The sequence below is a fragment of the Wyeomyia smithii genome, chromosome 3 (assembly GCF_029784165.1).
Source record: "Wyeomyia smithii strain HCP4-BCI-WySm-NY-G18 chromosome 3, ASM2978416v1, whole genome shotgun sequence".
Taxonomy (NCBI): domain Eukaryota; kingdom Metazoa; phylum Arthropoda; class Insecta; order Diptera; family Culicidae; genus Wyeomyia; species Wyeomyia smithii.
The window spans coordinates 226,033,061-226,051,045 of NC_073696.1; the positions used below are offsets into that span (position 1 = coordinate 226,033,061).

The following is a 17,985-nucleotide window of genomic DNA, read 5'->3' on the forward strand; positions in this document are numbered from 1 at the left end:
GTGGTGAATTGGAGAGAGGACTTATACCGAACTGGCAAGAGGAACATCACTGATACATGTAATGTAGAAATATATTCTAGAGTCACTTAGAATAAAAAATGTTAATATGAATGCACAGTTTAAAACAAAACTACAAACATCAAAAATATGAAATAATCGGATGAGTATGTGTGAATGTAATGTTTCTTTGTAAGACTCAGTTTATTTACACAAACTAGAAATTGCGAAACCAGCATCGATAACGTATCAATAAGCGTATGTTTTCGATACATTTTTTTAAGCAGACCAACTTCAATCAAACAGCAGGAAACCAGTGGAATGCAAAACAAAGAAGACTTCCCTGAAGTACACAATGGAAAGGAGAATGTTGTATCATAATTTGTAAATAAATCCTGGAATGTCATGAATATATATTCGTTTTTAATAAATTTGAGTATATGGGATAACTATCAACGGAGCTCAACCAACAAACGAAATTATTATAGTGGCTATCAAGAGTGCTGATGAAATCGCAGCAGTTACTGCACCATCCGGCTCCGGAGTTGTTGTATCTGGCACTACTGCTGTTGTTGTTGTAGGATCTTGTGTTACTGTTGTTGTAATATCCGAAGGAGACGACGAAATTGTTGGAGTAATTGTTGTTGTTGTTTCAGGAGTTGGTGAAATTGGACCTGTTGTTGGAGTTATTGTTGGAGTTATTGTTGGAGTTATTGTTGGAGTTATTGTTGGAGTTGTTGTTGTAGAACTCTCTGTAGTAGTTTCCGCGTTGACCGAATCAGCATATTCATTAATGTAATTAGTTGTTAATAATCCTTCATAACTGTCAAACCAATTTACGTTGGCTTGTGCAGTAGTACGAGCAGAATTCGCCAAATCTTCCGATATGTTGATACCTAAGCTGAACAGCAATTCGTTTAGCTATAAAGAAAGTACAACAAGAATACAGGAATGTATCAATGCAAGGAGCCCTATTCTACGCACCTTGTTCATTTCCTCCAGTGTATTGGTTCGTGAGGCAATGTTTAAAACCACGTTGTTGAGAGTGGTATTTCCCATTCTTTCAATGAATTTCGCTAGCGCATTCGAGTTCGTGAGATACTCTATAAGAGCATCAACACCTGTTCGACCACCTGAGTATACCGACTGCAAAACTCGTAATCGTTCACCCTCTTTGTAGCTTACTGATGCGCTGTTTCCAGCCACAGCCGATTCTACAAAAGCTTTCAAGTATTCCTTATTTTTGGAACAACCCAGTGAATCAATCAACAGTGTTCGGAATACTAAATTTTGGGACAGGAAAATACTGTTAAACATATACTTGAATTCATCTTCTCCTGCATCCTGAAGACCGTAACAGTAAACAACACTGGCAACGTCGGGATGAACCTTGATTCCGTTCGAAACTTCATTGGTGAGAGCAGCGGCAGTCTTGCTCAAACAGTCATCATCCCCGGTTATACAGGCCCATGTTGAAATAGTTTGTTTCAAGTACTTGTCCAGTAAGCTTTCGGACTCGGAAACCGTATCAACTGATAAAGTGGAATAGACCTTCTCAATTAGACTTTTAACCAGAACCTGCAATAAATCAACTATAATAAATTTGTAAGTGCATTCACTTTCATAGGTTTACCAAAAAGTTATCGTATTCCGTTGGATTCCCTCGAAGTTTAGTATTGAAATACAGCAGAACTTTGTTAGCCGCCATCCAAGGGGCAAAGGCATCTTCATTTTTCAAATATGTTAATAAATTCATCACAACTTCAAAATCAAGACGCTCCGATCGTGCCAACCAATAAGCATCATCGATAAGTTGGGCACGATTCAGCCGATGAATGCTAGCATAATTATCGTTCAAAGCTTCTGTGATCAAGCGCCAATTTTCATCGTCATAATTAACACGATAGAAGCCAACCTGTTGTTTATTAAAAATTACCCAATCATCGGCTGGTATGCTAGCGCTCAATCGCTTCGCCTTGGTAGTTAACCAATCGTAACTGGTCACATCACTGAAATCAGCAGCCGATTTGTAAGCGAAATTAAACGGAATCACCCAGACGTTGCTGTTCGGTTCTTTACGATCCAAAACATATCGTTCCTGAGAAATTATAATGTTGCCTGAATCATACGAGCGCCGCACGCTCACAACCGGATAACCCTTCTCTGTTGTCCAGCTGTCCATGAACGTCTTAACGGAGACATCCGAAGGTAAAACATTAGTTCCTGAAAAATATTAAAATGCGTCATTTTGTTTAAATACTTCCAACGTTTCTTCATACCGTCAATTGCGATCTGCAAACCGGCGTACAAATGTTCGACGTTGGCACCTTGGAACTGTCTATTCAGCAGATAAGACTTTAGACCCCCTTTCCAATTTGTTTCACCAAGCACGTTACGTACCATATTCAAAACACTCCCAGCTGCAACGCAAACAATTTAATACACTATCTATACCTCTTTAAAAACACATACCTTTTTCGTAAGCAATCTGATCAAACAACTGCCAAATTTCCGCCGGGCTAGCAGCATTCCATGTTATCGGTCTGGTCGTTTCCAGACCATCCGCGACCAGAGCGGCTTGAACAACCAGCGGATTGAAAAGCTCCCAATAGCCCTGCTGGGGGTACGCCAGCTGGGCGGCTCGATATTCGAACAAGGTGGCGAATCCTTCGTTTAACCAAATGTACTCCCACCATTCGGGACTTACCAAATTGCCGAACCACTGGTGCGCAAACTCATGGGCAATCACGGTAGCGATGTTGGTTTTCGTGCGATAGCCGTTCAGTTCTGAATCGAAGAGAAGATATTGTTCCCTGTAGGAGTAGAAGATAGAGAAATGAATGGTTAAATGTCATCCTAAGTGTAACACAACTTGGTGAACACGAGGCTCAAAGAACTTTACCTTAATATCGGCTTTCTGAAGGCATGTTTAGGACGACAGAAGTACAATTTGAGCCTTTTCTGTTCATTTTCATTAAATTCAACCAACTAGGCTACGGAGTTTTCTTCGGTAAGCTTTTGTAGCAAACCTGGCGAGAATTACTCCTGCCGAAATAGTCTCGTAATCTAGAAAATTTATTATGACAGGTATACACATAGACGAAACGTGTTTGTAAAACAATTATCCCAAGTTACATTCAAATTGAGAATATAATTGAAAAACTTTTTCAGGCACTTTAAGTTGACGCTTTACCAACTTTTAATTTTATTCCCATTTTTATAACTGATATAATCAATGTCTCGCTAGAAAATTTAGTATTTTTGTGAACAAAGTACCTAATAATAATACGCAACAATACCTTTTTTTTGTTCACACAACATTTGTTTGACACGGCAATACGATATTCGATAGAATTCTGAAAAGTAATCAAGACTCAACGAACGATTTGTTTTAATTTCCATCTCATAAGCTTAATTAGCAACAAAACAATTTGTTTAAGGAAAAACATAGCAAACTTATCAATTTTCGTAAGCCAAAAATCCGAGATCTAAAATATGTCACCGACTCACGGGGAGCTGCGTAGCCGCAAGGTTACAGAGTTCGCTTTGTCAAGCGGATAGTCGTGGGTTCGAATCTTAGTAGAATCAGGCCATTCGATGTTGAACAGGACTTTAAGCATGGGTTTATTATCAGGCTCCCCACCAGTTACCCTTCCTTTACTCTGAAATCTACAATACCTTTGCGTGACTTCCTCTTAACAAAAATAAGTCCCTCTTATCAATAAACTGGCCAGAAGGACGCACGACGAAACTTCTCCAGGGAATTATAATTGGAGATATTTGGCAGAAGGAACGAGGCTCGGTATAGGAGAACAGTAAGCGTGTAAAAGAAAGCACACACAACACACAAGCACTGATAAAAAATAATAATAAGCATGCCACTTCTCAATAGCGGTATTGCTAATAGTAGAAGTGCAGGAAACAGCAGACACCCGGCCATATCCCACAACAGATCACCGATTCTGGTCGCAGTGAGGAAGTCCATACAGGAAAAAAAAATGTCACCGACTCATATTTCATATACAATTTCTGTTTTCTGAAATCATAGACATTTTGGCCAAGGTTAACAACTGTTTATTTTATAAGGCAACAAAGGTCGCATGTTCTCGAGACCTGATCACCGTGTTAAATATTTTTGCGGATCAATTTACTTATATTTTTGAACTATTTATGCAAACAATGGATAACGAAAACCACGTAGAAGCTCTTTATATAGACTTTAACAAGGCATTTGATCGCATTGACATCAAATTTCAAATTATTAAAATTGCAAGTCCAGGCAAGGGCCAGGACTCATATCCAACTAAACACAAATTTAAATAGTTAAGATGGAAGAAGTTTTTCGATAAGCACCTCAATAGCGAAGTAACGGAAGGAGACAAAAGGAAAAATTAACCTTGGAGTCTTTACAAACGATTACAGTGCCTCTGTTCCCGATATCATGGAGATTATACGGGAAATTGTATCTCCACTGTGTAACTTCCAGGATTTGGGAAAAAGAGACACTACCGGAGGAATGGATGGAGCTGTATGCTCTATCTATGAACAAGACGATTGGCTACAATACTGCAACTACCGTTGCATAACGTTGATCAACGCTGCTATGTGAGTCCTCACCCAAATTCTGCTCCGCCGTCTATCTCCTCCAGCAAAAGGATTTTTTTATGGCAGTACAAAACGGTCTACGGATTAAACTCGCCGGCAGATCCTTTAGGAATTCCGGAAGTACAACGTGCCCACACATCACGTCTTCGTGGACTTCAAAGCGGCGTATGATACAGTCAATCGAGACCTGCTATAGAAAAAAATGCACGAAAACGGTTTTCCGGATAAACTTACACGACTTTTCAAAGCTACCTTGGACCATGCGTAACGTGTGCGTAACGGGGACTCTCTCAAATCCCATCGAAACGCGCAGAGGGTTGATACAAGAAGATGGACTATCCTGCACGTTGTTCAGGTTTTCGAGAAGGTAATTCAACGAACAGGCATCGAAATGAAGGGAAGGGAAAAAGTTGCGGACAATATTTGGTGGAGTACAAACCGAAAGCGGAGAGTGGCGCAGGCATATGAATCACGAGCTGCAGGCACAACTTGGAGAGATTCCTATTGTGATTTTCTTCTGCCGCTGTCAAAAAAAATGGATGAACTTAGAGAAAAACTGTTTTATATCTCATCAAGACACATTCATTGTTGAATAACCAAAATATATTGAACATAATAGCACAGACTAACAGACGTAACACTGGAACCTAGCTCCATCGCCCCAAAAAACGTTCATTTCAAATTTTCAATCGAATAACAGTCATCGCGCGGAAACGTCATCTGGGGCGCTGTCATTCAATCTCATACATATTTTGTAGTTCCCTATTTGACACATGCAGTAACGCTGGCGCTGATGTCGAAATATATGACGCAGCGCGAACACGACAACAGATGGTGCTAGTGCTACTAACGTAAAGTACTGAAATCATCCAAACGATGATTTTATTGAAAATTTGTTCGACGTGTTATGTCTGTTAGTCTGTGATAATAGTGAGAAAGGCCCTGTACCGACCTTCCGACGAAGCTTTCTTATGATACCGGAACAAGAGCGTTGTACGGCCTTCAAGTCCGCTTTTCAAATGCATCTCTTGATTCTGCCAATCTACTGTTCGCCATTCGTTGATCTCCAGTTATTTTTCCACTTAAGAAACTCAAAATCCCAAGGAAACCTTCGATTGGACGACACTGAGGTAGATTCGTTGTGTTGCGTATTTGAGGTTCAAACTGTGTCGAATAGTTGTTCAAAAACGTGTGTTTTTTGACGTAATATGATGATATTTTATCTTTTGTTTTAGAAGAAATGTAATCATAATGTTTTTTTTTTTCCTCATCTATAGTTTATTTGACACGGCACAAATACAATTCAATGTTTAACGGCGCCAATTATATCTGGTAGCTTACTTTCTAAAGTATCTTAATAACTAAAAGCAAATTTTTTATCCTCGCTGCCGACTACGAGCTGAAACTAAATCTAACTTAAGCTAGAATGTTTTGCATGAAAAGCACTGAATAGTTGTTTGATGGTTTTCCATCGCCATAGGTAAGCAGCATATTGAATATGTTCCGCTGCTGGGCCAAGATATTACGGACTGGCATATTGGGTTGTCTCCCTCGGGGCCTGAGAGTATCGTGCGGGTCTAGTTGCTGTTTCCGGATCCGGGGTCTTAACGTGTTCTTGTCGTTTGGTTGGATGTAGGCGGAAGGGGATAGGACTAAACTGGGGCGTGGATGGATTTCAGGAAAACGTATATAAGGGACATGTAGGATAGGTCACGGCTCGCCAAGACATCACGAACAGGAACAGCCGGCTGCCTACCTTCGGCTTGCAGGGAAGCTACTAATCTAGACCTGGCGTCACGGTGTACAGGGCATGACCAAACAACGTGCTCTATGTCGTGATAACCTTCACCACAGGCACAGATACCACTCTCCCCGAGCCCAACACGACGGAGATGCGCGTCAAATCTATAGTGATTGGACATAAGCCGGGACATCACGCAAATGAAATCCCGACCTACATCCAACCCCTTGAACCACGGGTTCGTCGATACCTTGGGGATTATGGAATGTAACCACCTTCCCAGTTCCCCCTTGGTCCAAGAATTTTGCCAACTGATGATCGTATTCTGACGTACAAATGCGAAAAATTCATTAAAGGCAATTGGTCTTTCATAAATATCACCGTTTGTTGCGCCCACCTTAGCCAAAGAGTCCGCTTTCTCATTACCCGGTATCGAGCAGTGAGAAGGGACCCACGCTAAGGTAATCTGAGTAGATTTTTCGGATAAAGCACTCAGATGCTTCCGTATTTTCCCCAGGAAATACGGAGAGTGCTTAACATCTTTCATCGATCGGAGAGCCTCAATGGAACTGAGACTGTCCGTAAAGATGAAATAATGGTCCGTGGGCATTTTTTCGATAATCCCTAGGGTGTACTGAATTGCAGCTAATTCTGCGACGTAAACAGAAGCAGGATTATCGAGCTTATGGGAGACGGTTAAATTGTTATTGAAGATACCGAAGCCAGTGGACCCATCAAGAAGTGATCCGTCAGTGTAGTACATATTGTCGCAGTTGATGTTTCGATATTTATTGGAAAAAAATTTAGGGATCTGCTGCACGCGTAAATGATCCGGGATTCCACGAGTTTCTTCTATCATGGATGTATTGAAAAACACAGTAGAATCAGAAGTATTTGATAAGTCGACACGATTTGGAATATTCGAAGAAGGGTTAATATTTTGGGACATGTGATTGAAATACAATGTCATAAAACGGGTTTGAGAATTAAGTTCGATTAACCTTTCAAAATTTTCAATCACGGGACGGTTCAAGACCTCACATTTGATAAGAATACGAGAAGACAGGCTCCAGAAGCGGTTTTTCAATGGTAGTACTCCAGCTAAGACCTCCAAACTCATCGTATGGGTCGACTGCATGCAACCTAAGGCGATACGCAAACAACGATATTGTATTCGCTCCAGTTTGATCAAATGTGTGTTTGCTGCGGAGCGGAAGCAGAAACACCCGTATTCAATAACAGACAATATCGTTGTTTGGTAAAGCCTTATAAGGTCTCCTGGGTGGGCTCCCCACCATTGTCCGGTTATTGTACGAAGAAAATTCACTCTTTGTTGACATTTTTTCATCAGATACCTCACGTGACAACCCCAGGTGCCTTTAGAGTCGAACCAGACACCAAGATATTTGTGTACCAAAACCTGAGAAATCGTTTTACCCATTAATTGTGTTTGAAGCTGAGCAGGTTCATGCTTCCTAGAAAAAACTACCATCTCAGTCTTCTCCGGAGATAATTCGATACCTAGCTGTAAAGCCCAAGCAGACAAATTGTCCAAGGTATCTTGCAATGGTCCTTGCAAATCGGCAGCTTTGGCTCCTGTAACAGAGATTACACTGTCGTCTGCAAGTTGTGTTATCGTGCATGAGTTTGCCAGACTTTCGTCGATGTCATTTACATAAAAGTTGTAAAGAAGGGGGCTTAAACATGAGCCCTGGGGAAGACCCATGTAGCTAATGCGAAAAGTTGCCAAATCGCCGTGCGTAAAATGCATGTGCTTTTCGGACAACAAATTGTGCAAAAAATTGTTCAAAATTGGAGAAAATCCTTGTCGGTGAAGTTTACCCGAAAGAATGTCAATAGAAACGGAATCAAAAGCCCCCTTAATGTCCAAGAACGCAAACGCCATTTGTTCTTTGCGAGCATACGCCAGCTGAATATCTGTTGAAAGCAACGCAAGACAATCATTCGTCCCTTTGGCACGGCGGAAGCTAAATTGAGTATCTGATAGTAGACCATTTGTTTCGACCCAATGGTCTAAACGACGGAGTATCATTTTTTCCATCAATTTCCGGATACAGGATAGCATTGCAATCGGCCTATAAGAGTTGTGATCAGAAGCTAGTTTCCCTGGTTTTTGGATGGCGATCACCTTCACTTGCCTCCAATCCTGCGGTACAATATTTTGCTCCAGGAACTTATTGAACAAGTTCAACAAGCGCCTCTTGGCATTGCCGGGTAGATTCTTCAACAAGTTGAATTTGATTCTATCCAACCCAGGCGCGTTATTGTTACAGGACAGGAGGGCAACTGAAAATTCTGCCATCGTAAAAGGTGATTCAATCGCGTCGTGGCCCGGAGACGCATCGCGAACAATGTTTTGCTCAGGAACAGAGTCCGGACATACTTTCCTGGCAAAATCAAATATCCACCTACTTGAAGACTCCTCGCTTTCGTTGACCGTTACGCGATTCCGCATTCTTCGGGCTGTGTTCCAAAGAGTGCTCATTGATGTCTCCCTCGACGTATCGTTTACGAACCGACGCCAATATCCGCGTTTCTTTGCCTTAGTCAAGCTTTTAAACTTGGTATCAAGCTCCGAATAACGTTCAAAGTCGTCGGCATCGTCTGTATCCCGGAAGGTCAGATACGCGTCGGATCTTTGCGTGTAGACATCGGAGCACTCTTGGTCCCACCACGGAGTGGGAGGCCGTTCTTTGATCGTTACGCCGGGATATTTCTTCGTTTGGGCTTGCAACGCGGCGTCGAGAATCAAGCCCGCGAGGAGGTTGTATTCTTCAAGTGGTGGATGATGTTGAATCGACTCGACCGCTTTTGAAATCATTTCCTCGTATAACTTCCAATCGACATTCCGTGTGAGGTCATACGGAATGTCAATTGGTCGCATGCGAGTTGACCCGTTATTAATTGAAATAAGAATAGGCAAATGGTCGCTACCGTGAGGATCAAGGATTACCTTCCATGTGCAATCCAACCGTAGCGACGTCGAACATAAGGATAGATCCAAAGCGCTTGGGCGCGCTGGAGGTTTCGGGATACGTGTCATTTCACCGTTGTTTAAAATAGTCATGTCGAAGTCATCGCAAAGGTTATAGATTAAAGAGGAGCGGTTATCATTGTATGGGGAACCCCAAGCCACGCCATGAGAGTTGAAGTCTCCCAAAATCAGACGTGGCGAGGGAAGAAGTTCTATTAAATCAAAGAGCAGCCGTTGCCCAACCTGTGCTCTGGGAGGAATATATATAGAGGCAATACAAAGCTCTTTACCTTGTATTGTCATTTGACATGCGACAACTTCGATGCCTGGAATCGAGGGGAGGTTAATACGATAGAAAGAATAGCACTTTTTAATCCCTGAAAGTACTCCTCCATATGGGGTGTCTCGATCAAGGCGAATAATATTAAAATCATGGAAGTTGAGATCAATATTTGAAGTAAGCCAAGTTTCACAAAGGGAAAATGCATCGCATTTGTTTTTATTTATCAAAACTTTAAACGAATCAATTTTTGGTAAAATACTTCTACAATTCCACTGTAAGACAGAGATAGAATCCTTCATATACGCAGTTGAATTAGGCATCGAAGGATACAATCGCTGCAAGGAGGGGCCATTGGGCAGTCAACTGCTTCAAAAATGATCTAACTGTTGGGAGGAATGCTGTAAGAAAAATTTTAATTGGATCGGGTACATTGAAATTTTCAAAAATCCAGTCCACAATGTCAGAAAATTTCACTAATCCAGAGTTTGTTTCATCAACTGGATGTGCAAAAGGAACAACTGGGGTTTTAGATGTTCCTGGCAGTGCTGGGAACTCCTTCTGGGACTTTAAATTTGCAAGCCCAGGAGGAGTTTGCTTCGGTTTTTCCGCAGCACTGTTTGGTTTGTTCGTACTTTTCATTACACTTTGGGAAATCTTAGGACCTTTACGGGAAAGTTTAGGAGAAGAAACATTTTTCCTCTTCCTAGACTCCCCAGGATTGGAATAAGATGTTCCCGCTGATGAATCGTCAGAATCGGTTTCATCAAAGGGCAACAGATCAAAGGGGTTCGATGTTATGGTAGAAGTGGTCACGGTCTTCTTCAGCATCTCAGCGTAAGAACGCTTTGAACGCTCCTTAAGTGACCGCTTGATTTTATCTCTGCGCTGCATGTACACCGGGCATGTGGAGAGCTCATGCTGGTTTTCCCCACAGTGAATACATTTTTCAGCATTAACACTGCAAGAATCTTCCGCATGAGTCTCCCCACACTTGCTACATCGTGCCTTATTGCAGCAGTAGGCGGCTGTGTGGCCTAACTGCTTGCAATTGGTGCAATTCATAACACGGGGTACATACAATCGCACAGGCAGACGAACCCGGTCGATCGAGACGTGGCTAGGGAGTGCAGATCCGGCAAACGTAATGCGAAACGAGTCTGACGGAGTGTAAACTTTTTTACCGCCGACGAGAGACATGGACCGCAATTGCTTACAATCCAAAATCTTCGCCTGTGTTTCGGTATTTTTGAAGCAACCGGTTGCGCTTTTTAGGATACACTCGACAGACAGACTCGAATCGGTTATGACACCGTCGATCTCCACGTCTCGTGCGGGTATGTAGACGCGATACTCGCGTGTGAAGAGCTCAGAGCAAGCGATAGCATTGGCCTGTGCCAGATCACTGACCACGACACGGAGCTTGTTAGGTCGGACCTTGGAAATTTCGGTCACGGCCTTGTACCCCTTCGTCAGGTCTTTAGCAATTTGCAGTATGATTAAACGCTTTGAATTCACTCCTGCCTTTGGACGAAAATAAACAGTATAGCTGCCCTGTTGAGATCCGTCCGGGTAAAGCCTGGGGCGAGGGGGGACTGGAGAATGAACAGGGGAAGGGGTAACAGAAGGGTCAGGGTCAGGGGGGTTCGGGGATGGTGGCACGGGAGGCGAGGGATCTATATCCATTACGCTAAATGTAGCGCACTAGCGCACTAGCGCCGACAAGAACACGTACCTCTTTACTTCTTCCTTCCAGCAGTGGTTGTCCGATCGTTCGAAGCTGCACCCAAAGCAGCCAGCAGCACCAGTACAGCAGCACCAATACAGCCACCAGCAGTGAGCCGGGTGTGAGATCACTCAGCACAGCGACACGGACTCGACTGTCAACTGATGGGCTTGGATTAAAAAGATCTATTCACGGTGCACAGATCAAAACTGCAGCTGGTATTTTGCACCAATACAGCCAAAGTTGTGAGCCGGGTACAGAACGTATCGACACAACTCACAATCTAGTTGGCCTTTAGCGCGAATAATACTCTCTTTTGTTTGGCTATTCGTACACACGGACCGGATTGTAATAGAACGACCACTTTGCACGTCCGTTTCTGTCGAGTGTTCGACGCGGAATGTAATCATAATGTTGTTTGAACATTCGTTCTGGTATACATTTTAATTGATAGCCAGAACACTTGGTTTGAACCATGATTTTAACAAAAAGAGAAAAGTCCTTTTCTGTTGGTCTTCTACTACCTTCCTGGTGGATTGTAGTTGAGGTTTGCAGGAAAACTTACACAAAAGAAACCGGAAGATTTTCGCTTTCGATATGGATTACCGTCAACTTTTTGTCAAAATTGTTATACAGTTCATAGCGAGCTGTACAATGCACTTGCGGAATGCTCTTTATTTCGACGCCATTTTGTCGCGAGGATGCCGGACGACAGTAAAATCGCTTCTCGTCAAGGACCCCACCGGCATCAGAAACAGAAGGCCTCAACGTACTAGGTGGCTTGACCAAGTTGAAACGGATCTACAAGTGTCTAGACGCCTAGGAAATTGGCGACGAGTAGCCCATGGCCGAGGAGAGTGGAGGAAAATTCTACAGCAAGAGCCACTGCTGAAGTAAGCATACATACCATCAAAATACTTATTATAGCGTATGGGATCAACGCTGTAATACAGATTGCAATCACACACGAATCTTTTTGCAAATTGCTTCTAGAAATTTAGTCTGCATTCTCCGAAGAAGACCACGAAAGTGACTTCTTTTCAATTTATCTCTGAAAAATGGGAAATTCCTCGAAGCCTATTTTGAAATCAGATGCGAAATCTAACGTCCGTTACTATAGTGGAATTAGCATTATCTCTTGCATTCCAGAGCTTTTATAATCACTTGTAAATGACAAAATTTTTCAGCAAGTGAAAAACCATACTACTAGCCATGCTTCTTTAAAGGTCGCTCAACGACCTCGAATCTTCTGCAACTTGTAACTTTTATTCCCAACGCAATAGATTATGGTAGGCCCGTAGAAGCCCTTCCACTGACTTCAGTAAAAGATTTGACCGAATCGCTATACCATGGATTGGTGTCTCAACTTCTGTGTAGGCTCCAGCCATATATATCAAATAGTACGCTTTCAAAACAAACTCTCAGAACCCATTTTAGTCACCTCTGGGGTGCCCAGGGTTTGCATTTGGGTCCACTTCTTTTCATTTTGTATGTAAATGACATTTCCCTCATGCTTGAAAAATAAAGATATTAATTAACGCAGACGACATGAAACTCTTCACGGAAATCAGCAACTCTAGCGACGTAGAAGAATTCCCGAAAGAAGTCAATTTATTCTACACTTGATGCAATGAAAACCTACTGGAACTCAACGTCGAAAAATGTAACGCAATAACATTTAGTCGAAAAATTGAAACATCACATACATATCTCTAGAAAATTAAAACGCACAAAAATGTAAGATTGTTAATGACTTAGGAGTAATCCTAGATACCAAGCGAACATTTGCAGAACACTATGCCTCCATCATAACTAACGCAAATAGAATGCTGGGCTTCATTAACTGGTTAAGCCACAATTTTTCAATATCCGTACAAACTAGGGTGGTTTACCGGTGAAACAAAAACTGGTAAAACCGATATTTCTTTCAATACCGAAATACCGGTATTGGAGAGGCGAAAAACCGGTGTTTTCGGTATTTTTATTAAAATTAAAAAACTTGTCGCAATATTCATAAATCATTATAAGGCTAGTGAATGCTACCCACTTAGGTAGGCGTTACAAATCACATGAAGGTGTATTATAATAAATACATTTAGACACAAGCAACATTGAATGTTGAATTGCTCTTACTTATCAATCAATTTTTGTTTGTTCTGCTCGGGTACAGACGATGTGTTTGTGTGTATCGATAATATGTCAGAAAACTTCATATCAATAGAGCAAAACATTTATTTTCTAAGTAGAACAGCTGATTTATTTTCGCACTCATACTTGCAGAGGCAATTCGTGGATTTTTAACCTACCAGTTCAAGTTTGAAACAGTGATCACAATAATGTCCGCGAAAAAACGCACGTCATTATTCGTTCAACTGAATTTGGACGAACTGTTTAAAGAGCATCGAACAGAATAGAGAAGTATTTATCTTCGATTCCTTCGGATTCGTGAAATGTAAATTCTTGTCTGATCGTCATTTCATTTTCTTCATTCATTTACTCTTCTCAAAAGTTTCAAATATTGTTTCTCTAAGAATTTTAAAGTTATTCACTGATTTTAAACTAAGTTTGGCGATGTAAAAAAAAAATTGAAATAAAAATCTGCATGTTGTTTTGGCAATATGAGTTTCGAAATTAATCATATCACTGGATTCCTTCATTGAAGTTTTCCAAATACTGTTAAATTTATCCAGTGTTGTAACTAGATCATATAGCACAAAAGATCAAAACAATGGTCACAGTGATCCAAATCTTACAAAAAACCTGGATCTTAATGAAGCATAGGTGCTCATAAATGAGCAATTCTCACTGAAACCAGGCCACTAGGCGCACAAGGTCTTTCGAATTTGATATAATTGCACATACTAGTTAACAATAGAGAAAAAATGATTATGCCATTTTTGTTTGATTGAACTTGTTGACCCCTCGGTCACCGAAGGGTGAAATAGTTTCTAGAAAAGTGGAAATTTTAACAAATCTTGATGTTTTATTTGAGCTATATCTCTGAAATTCGTTATGGAACCTACTACAAGTAGCACTTTTCTGTAGAGAGGAATGATAGGGCTTTCATTAGGAGTAATCATAATTTTGACCGCCATCTTGGATTATATCGGAAAAATGCAATTTTGTTTGTGTTCGCAACTACCGATTTTCGATCTGAGACCAGCATTGGAAAACTGAGAAGAAATTCTATAAGATGCAAGAATTGCTCAAATACAAAACACAATTATGCAGCGACACGTCCATAGGTGCAGCCTGAGACGCTGAGCAAAAATTAAACTTCAAATCAAAATTAATGTAAATTTTTTACTTTTCTTTTAAATAGTACAGTGAGAATGACTAGCGTTTTTCGCGAACATTATTGTCATTACTTCCCCAAACTATGATTTTTAGAATATTGTAGTTGAACAAGTAGGTTGAAAAAACACGAGTCGCCCCTGGTTTTTATAAATTCGAAAAAAAATAAAAATATCGGTTTTTACCAATTACCGGTTTTTATTTTTATGAATACCGAAATACCGGTTTTTCGAAAAGTTGGTAATACCGACCACCTCAGTACAAACATATGTTAGACTTTATGTAGAATGCCGCACGCGAATGCGTAGAATCAGTCCAAAAACTTTTAGACGCGCTTTGCAACTTGAATTGGACTGCAATTTCTCTGTCACGTTGCAATGCTCATTAATCTGCGAACACTCAAATAGTGCCACAAATTTGCAATGCTATCTTTCATCAATTACATTATTTCGTATAGACTCAGTCTCATTGCTATCACAATTCTACTCTTTTTACCCATAAAAAGCCGGGAAGTAAGTTTTTTTTGAAAACGTCATTCTCAGCACGGCCGATTTGGGAAAACTAATATTATTAAATATTATTGCAGGGGAATAGTTTCTCTAAATTTCGGTAAAGCTGCCACCCCTTTGGACTCCTCCCCGTTTTCGTAAGACGCAAATATGTCTATGTTTTTTTTTTTTTTTCAAACAGATTGAGCAAACACTAGGCGTTTTCATACGTATCAATTGGTCCATGTATCAAATCATGTCAGGTAGATGAAATGTGGTATTTAGAAGTGTATTTTGACGATTCCAAGTTTTTTCACAAAATCACAAAACTACGTTTTGTCATAAAAATTCAAATAACATGAGTGTCCTTCAAGTTTTGAAATAAGGTCTCCTGAGTCCATACGCGATGAAATATTTATTTAAGCGTGCGAGTTGTGAAAACTTGATTTTCTCTAAATCTATGCAACAATGATGAAACAAGAAAACTTTTTTCCGAACAGTGCAGAACAAACTCTGCAAAAAATGGTCCCATAAATCGCATTACAATGTCAAAAGAACAAATGAAAAACTGTTCTAAATACACTAGAAATAAAACTTAGCATGTAAGAAAAATATTGTGAACATTTTAAGTAACAACTTTAATGATATATTATAGGTTGTCTACAATTGCCTGACGAACGTTTCTGGTTCCAAACGCACGTTAATTCGAAAATTCGCAAAAAAATTAGATAAAAAACCTAATTTGAAAGCATTTGCAAACATCAGCTTGATAGCAGTATTTCGATTGCTATTATATACGCTATTCCTTCTATTGAGCTTGAAATTTCTGCAGTTCAAGTAAGTTCAATAACTAACTGAAAAGGAACATTTAAGTCTTCGAAGGCTAAGTTTGAACGCGTTAATTTACTGCTCTTTTAATGTATTAACAGCTAATGGCTGACTGTGAATGGTTAAAATGTTTTGAGTTTGACCCTTTATAAACAACAAACTGCCTGTCGAAGCGTCAGAAGTACGGACATAATTAGTAATTATTAATTACATTCATGCGAATCATGAAATGTGGTCTGCAACATATAAAAAAAATGCATAGAATGTGATTTTTTTTCGATAGGAATAATCCCTAATCATAATAGAATTCATAAAAATAATCAGATTTTGTGGATATTATATTGTGGATCAGATTTCTTTTTTCTAAATAATAATTTGAGATCTAGTTACAAATGCAAATCTTCAATTCAATACCCAAAAATTAAAATCAATTTAATTTAGTTTTTTTCTTTATGCATCCGTTAGCAAACTTCATTCGATTGATGTTCAGTTCTGCGTGCCTCAGGTACAAAATTTATTTTTGCATCGAAATTATAGACTTGTACCAACAACTTTTATGTGAATATAGACCCAACACAATTAATCGTCGAAAACTAATTGTCCAACCATGCATTCAAACTAATTTACAAACTCGTACATACCAATTTAATCACCAAAGCTGCGATGGTATGCTTAGCACTAATAAACCCTAATAGTCAATTCAAATGCATTTATTCTTATAGGCATCAAAGGTAAAATTATGCAACCTCACCGATCGGTGTATGTTGCTATTGCCACAAATAAAATTTTATGTCCCAAAAGTTGGCAAACAGAGATAATTTTTACTGACACGATTCGATTGCGCGCTGTAAAACGATATTCGGCGTGCAATGTAATGTGATTGCACGATAATTTCGAATTAGATTTTGTACGCTGTTATCACACATCTTCGTCCAAACTCACCTGTACGTTACCAAACCCCAGTTCTCCATCGCCCCGGCGGCAAAGTCGGGAATGGCAAACTGTTTCATTTCCGGCATATGAAGGTAATAATCGATACCAGTGTATGCGGAGAGAGCACTCAAGATCCTACCGCCAGCTTCCAGAGCAAACTCTGTTTCCTCGATTGCATTCGGACGGGCGTAGACGCTGTGTTCTGCGGTTCCCCTGGATTCGAAGTCCGATATTACGAACGCCAACAGATAAGTGGACATCGTTGGCGTAATGTTGAATGTTGTGATCTTTAATGTTCCAACGAGTTGCTCGCTGCTGATGTTCATATTGGACCGGACTGAGTAAGAACTGTCATGTATGAATGTTAACGTGAAAGTAGCCTTTAGACTTGGTTCATCGTAACATGGAAAGGCTGCTCTAGCGCTGGTAGGTTCAAACTGTGTAGTAGCTAGGAATCGTGCTGAGCCGTTACTGTCCGTGTATGAGGATATATAAAATCCGTCCTGATTGTCGCCCAATATGCCGTTGAATTTAATAAATAACTTATAATCTCCTGGCTCGAGTGCGGAACCAGTGAAGAACTTCAATTGCTCTACTCGGGAATCGTAAGACCAGTCTAGATCGTTCAATTGTGTTTCACTAGGCACAAATGTCAGAGAGGCACCCTCGAAATTCAACCCCCGATGATGAACGACAATAGCGTCGGTAACCTCTGTTACGGTTAAATAGATGTAAATTGTTCCTTGGAATGTTTTGTCTCCATTTTGTACTGCGGTTTGAAGCTGGATGTTGTAATGGGTCGGAAAGCTGGTTTTCGGCAATCGATAGGTCTCGTCTACTCCCTGCAAAGGATCGACAGCCACTACCTCCTCCGCCAATTTGGGTGCAATTTGCGGTGGTTCGATATTATCCTCCAACAAAAGTGGTCTTTCTGCTGCCACTGCGACCGAGGCCAGCAAGCACAAGTACACCGGTTTCAGGAAGATCATCCTGCGCGCCGAAAATCCACAGAAGAACTAATTCGGCCTTACATGTACAGCCTAATTTAGCTAGCAATTATGAAGTTTGAAAAAATGCCATTTGAAGCTCTAAAAAAAA

General features: G+C 40.6%; 1 protein-coding gene across 1 annotated transcript; it reads right to left on the reverse strand.

Moving 5' to 3' along the window:
• Positions 1–398: 398 nt before the first annotated feature.
• LOC129732285 (aminopeptidase N-like) lies at positions 399–17,888 on the reverse strand. The gene is made up of 6 exons (XM_055693028.1): positions 16,897–17,888; positions 2,470–2,810; positions 2,277–2,417; positions 1,631–2,220; positions 982–1,575; positions 399–918 (listed from the first exon to the last, which is right to left on the reverse strand). The coding sequence occupies exons 1-6, from the start codon at positions 17,874–17,876 to the stop codon at positions 460–462; spliced, it is 3,105 nt and encodes a 1,034-aa protein (XP_055549003.1). The 5' UTR covers positions 17,877–17,888; the 3' UTR covers positions 399–459.
• Positions 17,889–17,985: the final 97 nt, after the last annotated feature.

Excerpts from the sequence above, each read along its gene's own strand:
- LOC129732285 (XM_055693028.1), bottom strand. The coding sequence starts at position 17,876 with ATGATCTTCCTGAAACCGGTGTACTTGTGCTTGCTGGCCTCGGTCGCA. Across the intron at positions 2,811-16,896 it reads TGGGGTTTGGTAACGTACAG|GGAACAATATCTTCTCTTCG; the intron begins GTGAGTTTGGAC and ends CTACTCCTACAG. Across the intron at positions 1,576-1,630 it reads CGGAATACGATAACTTTTTG|GTTCTGGTTAAAAGTCTAAT; the intron begins GTAAACCTATGA and ends GATTTATTGCAG.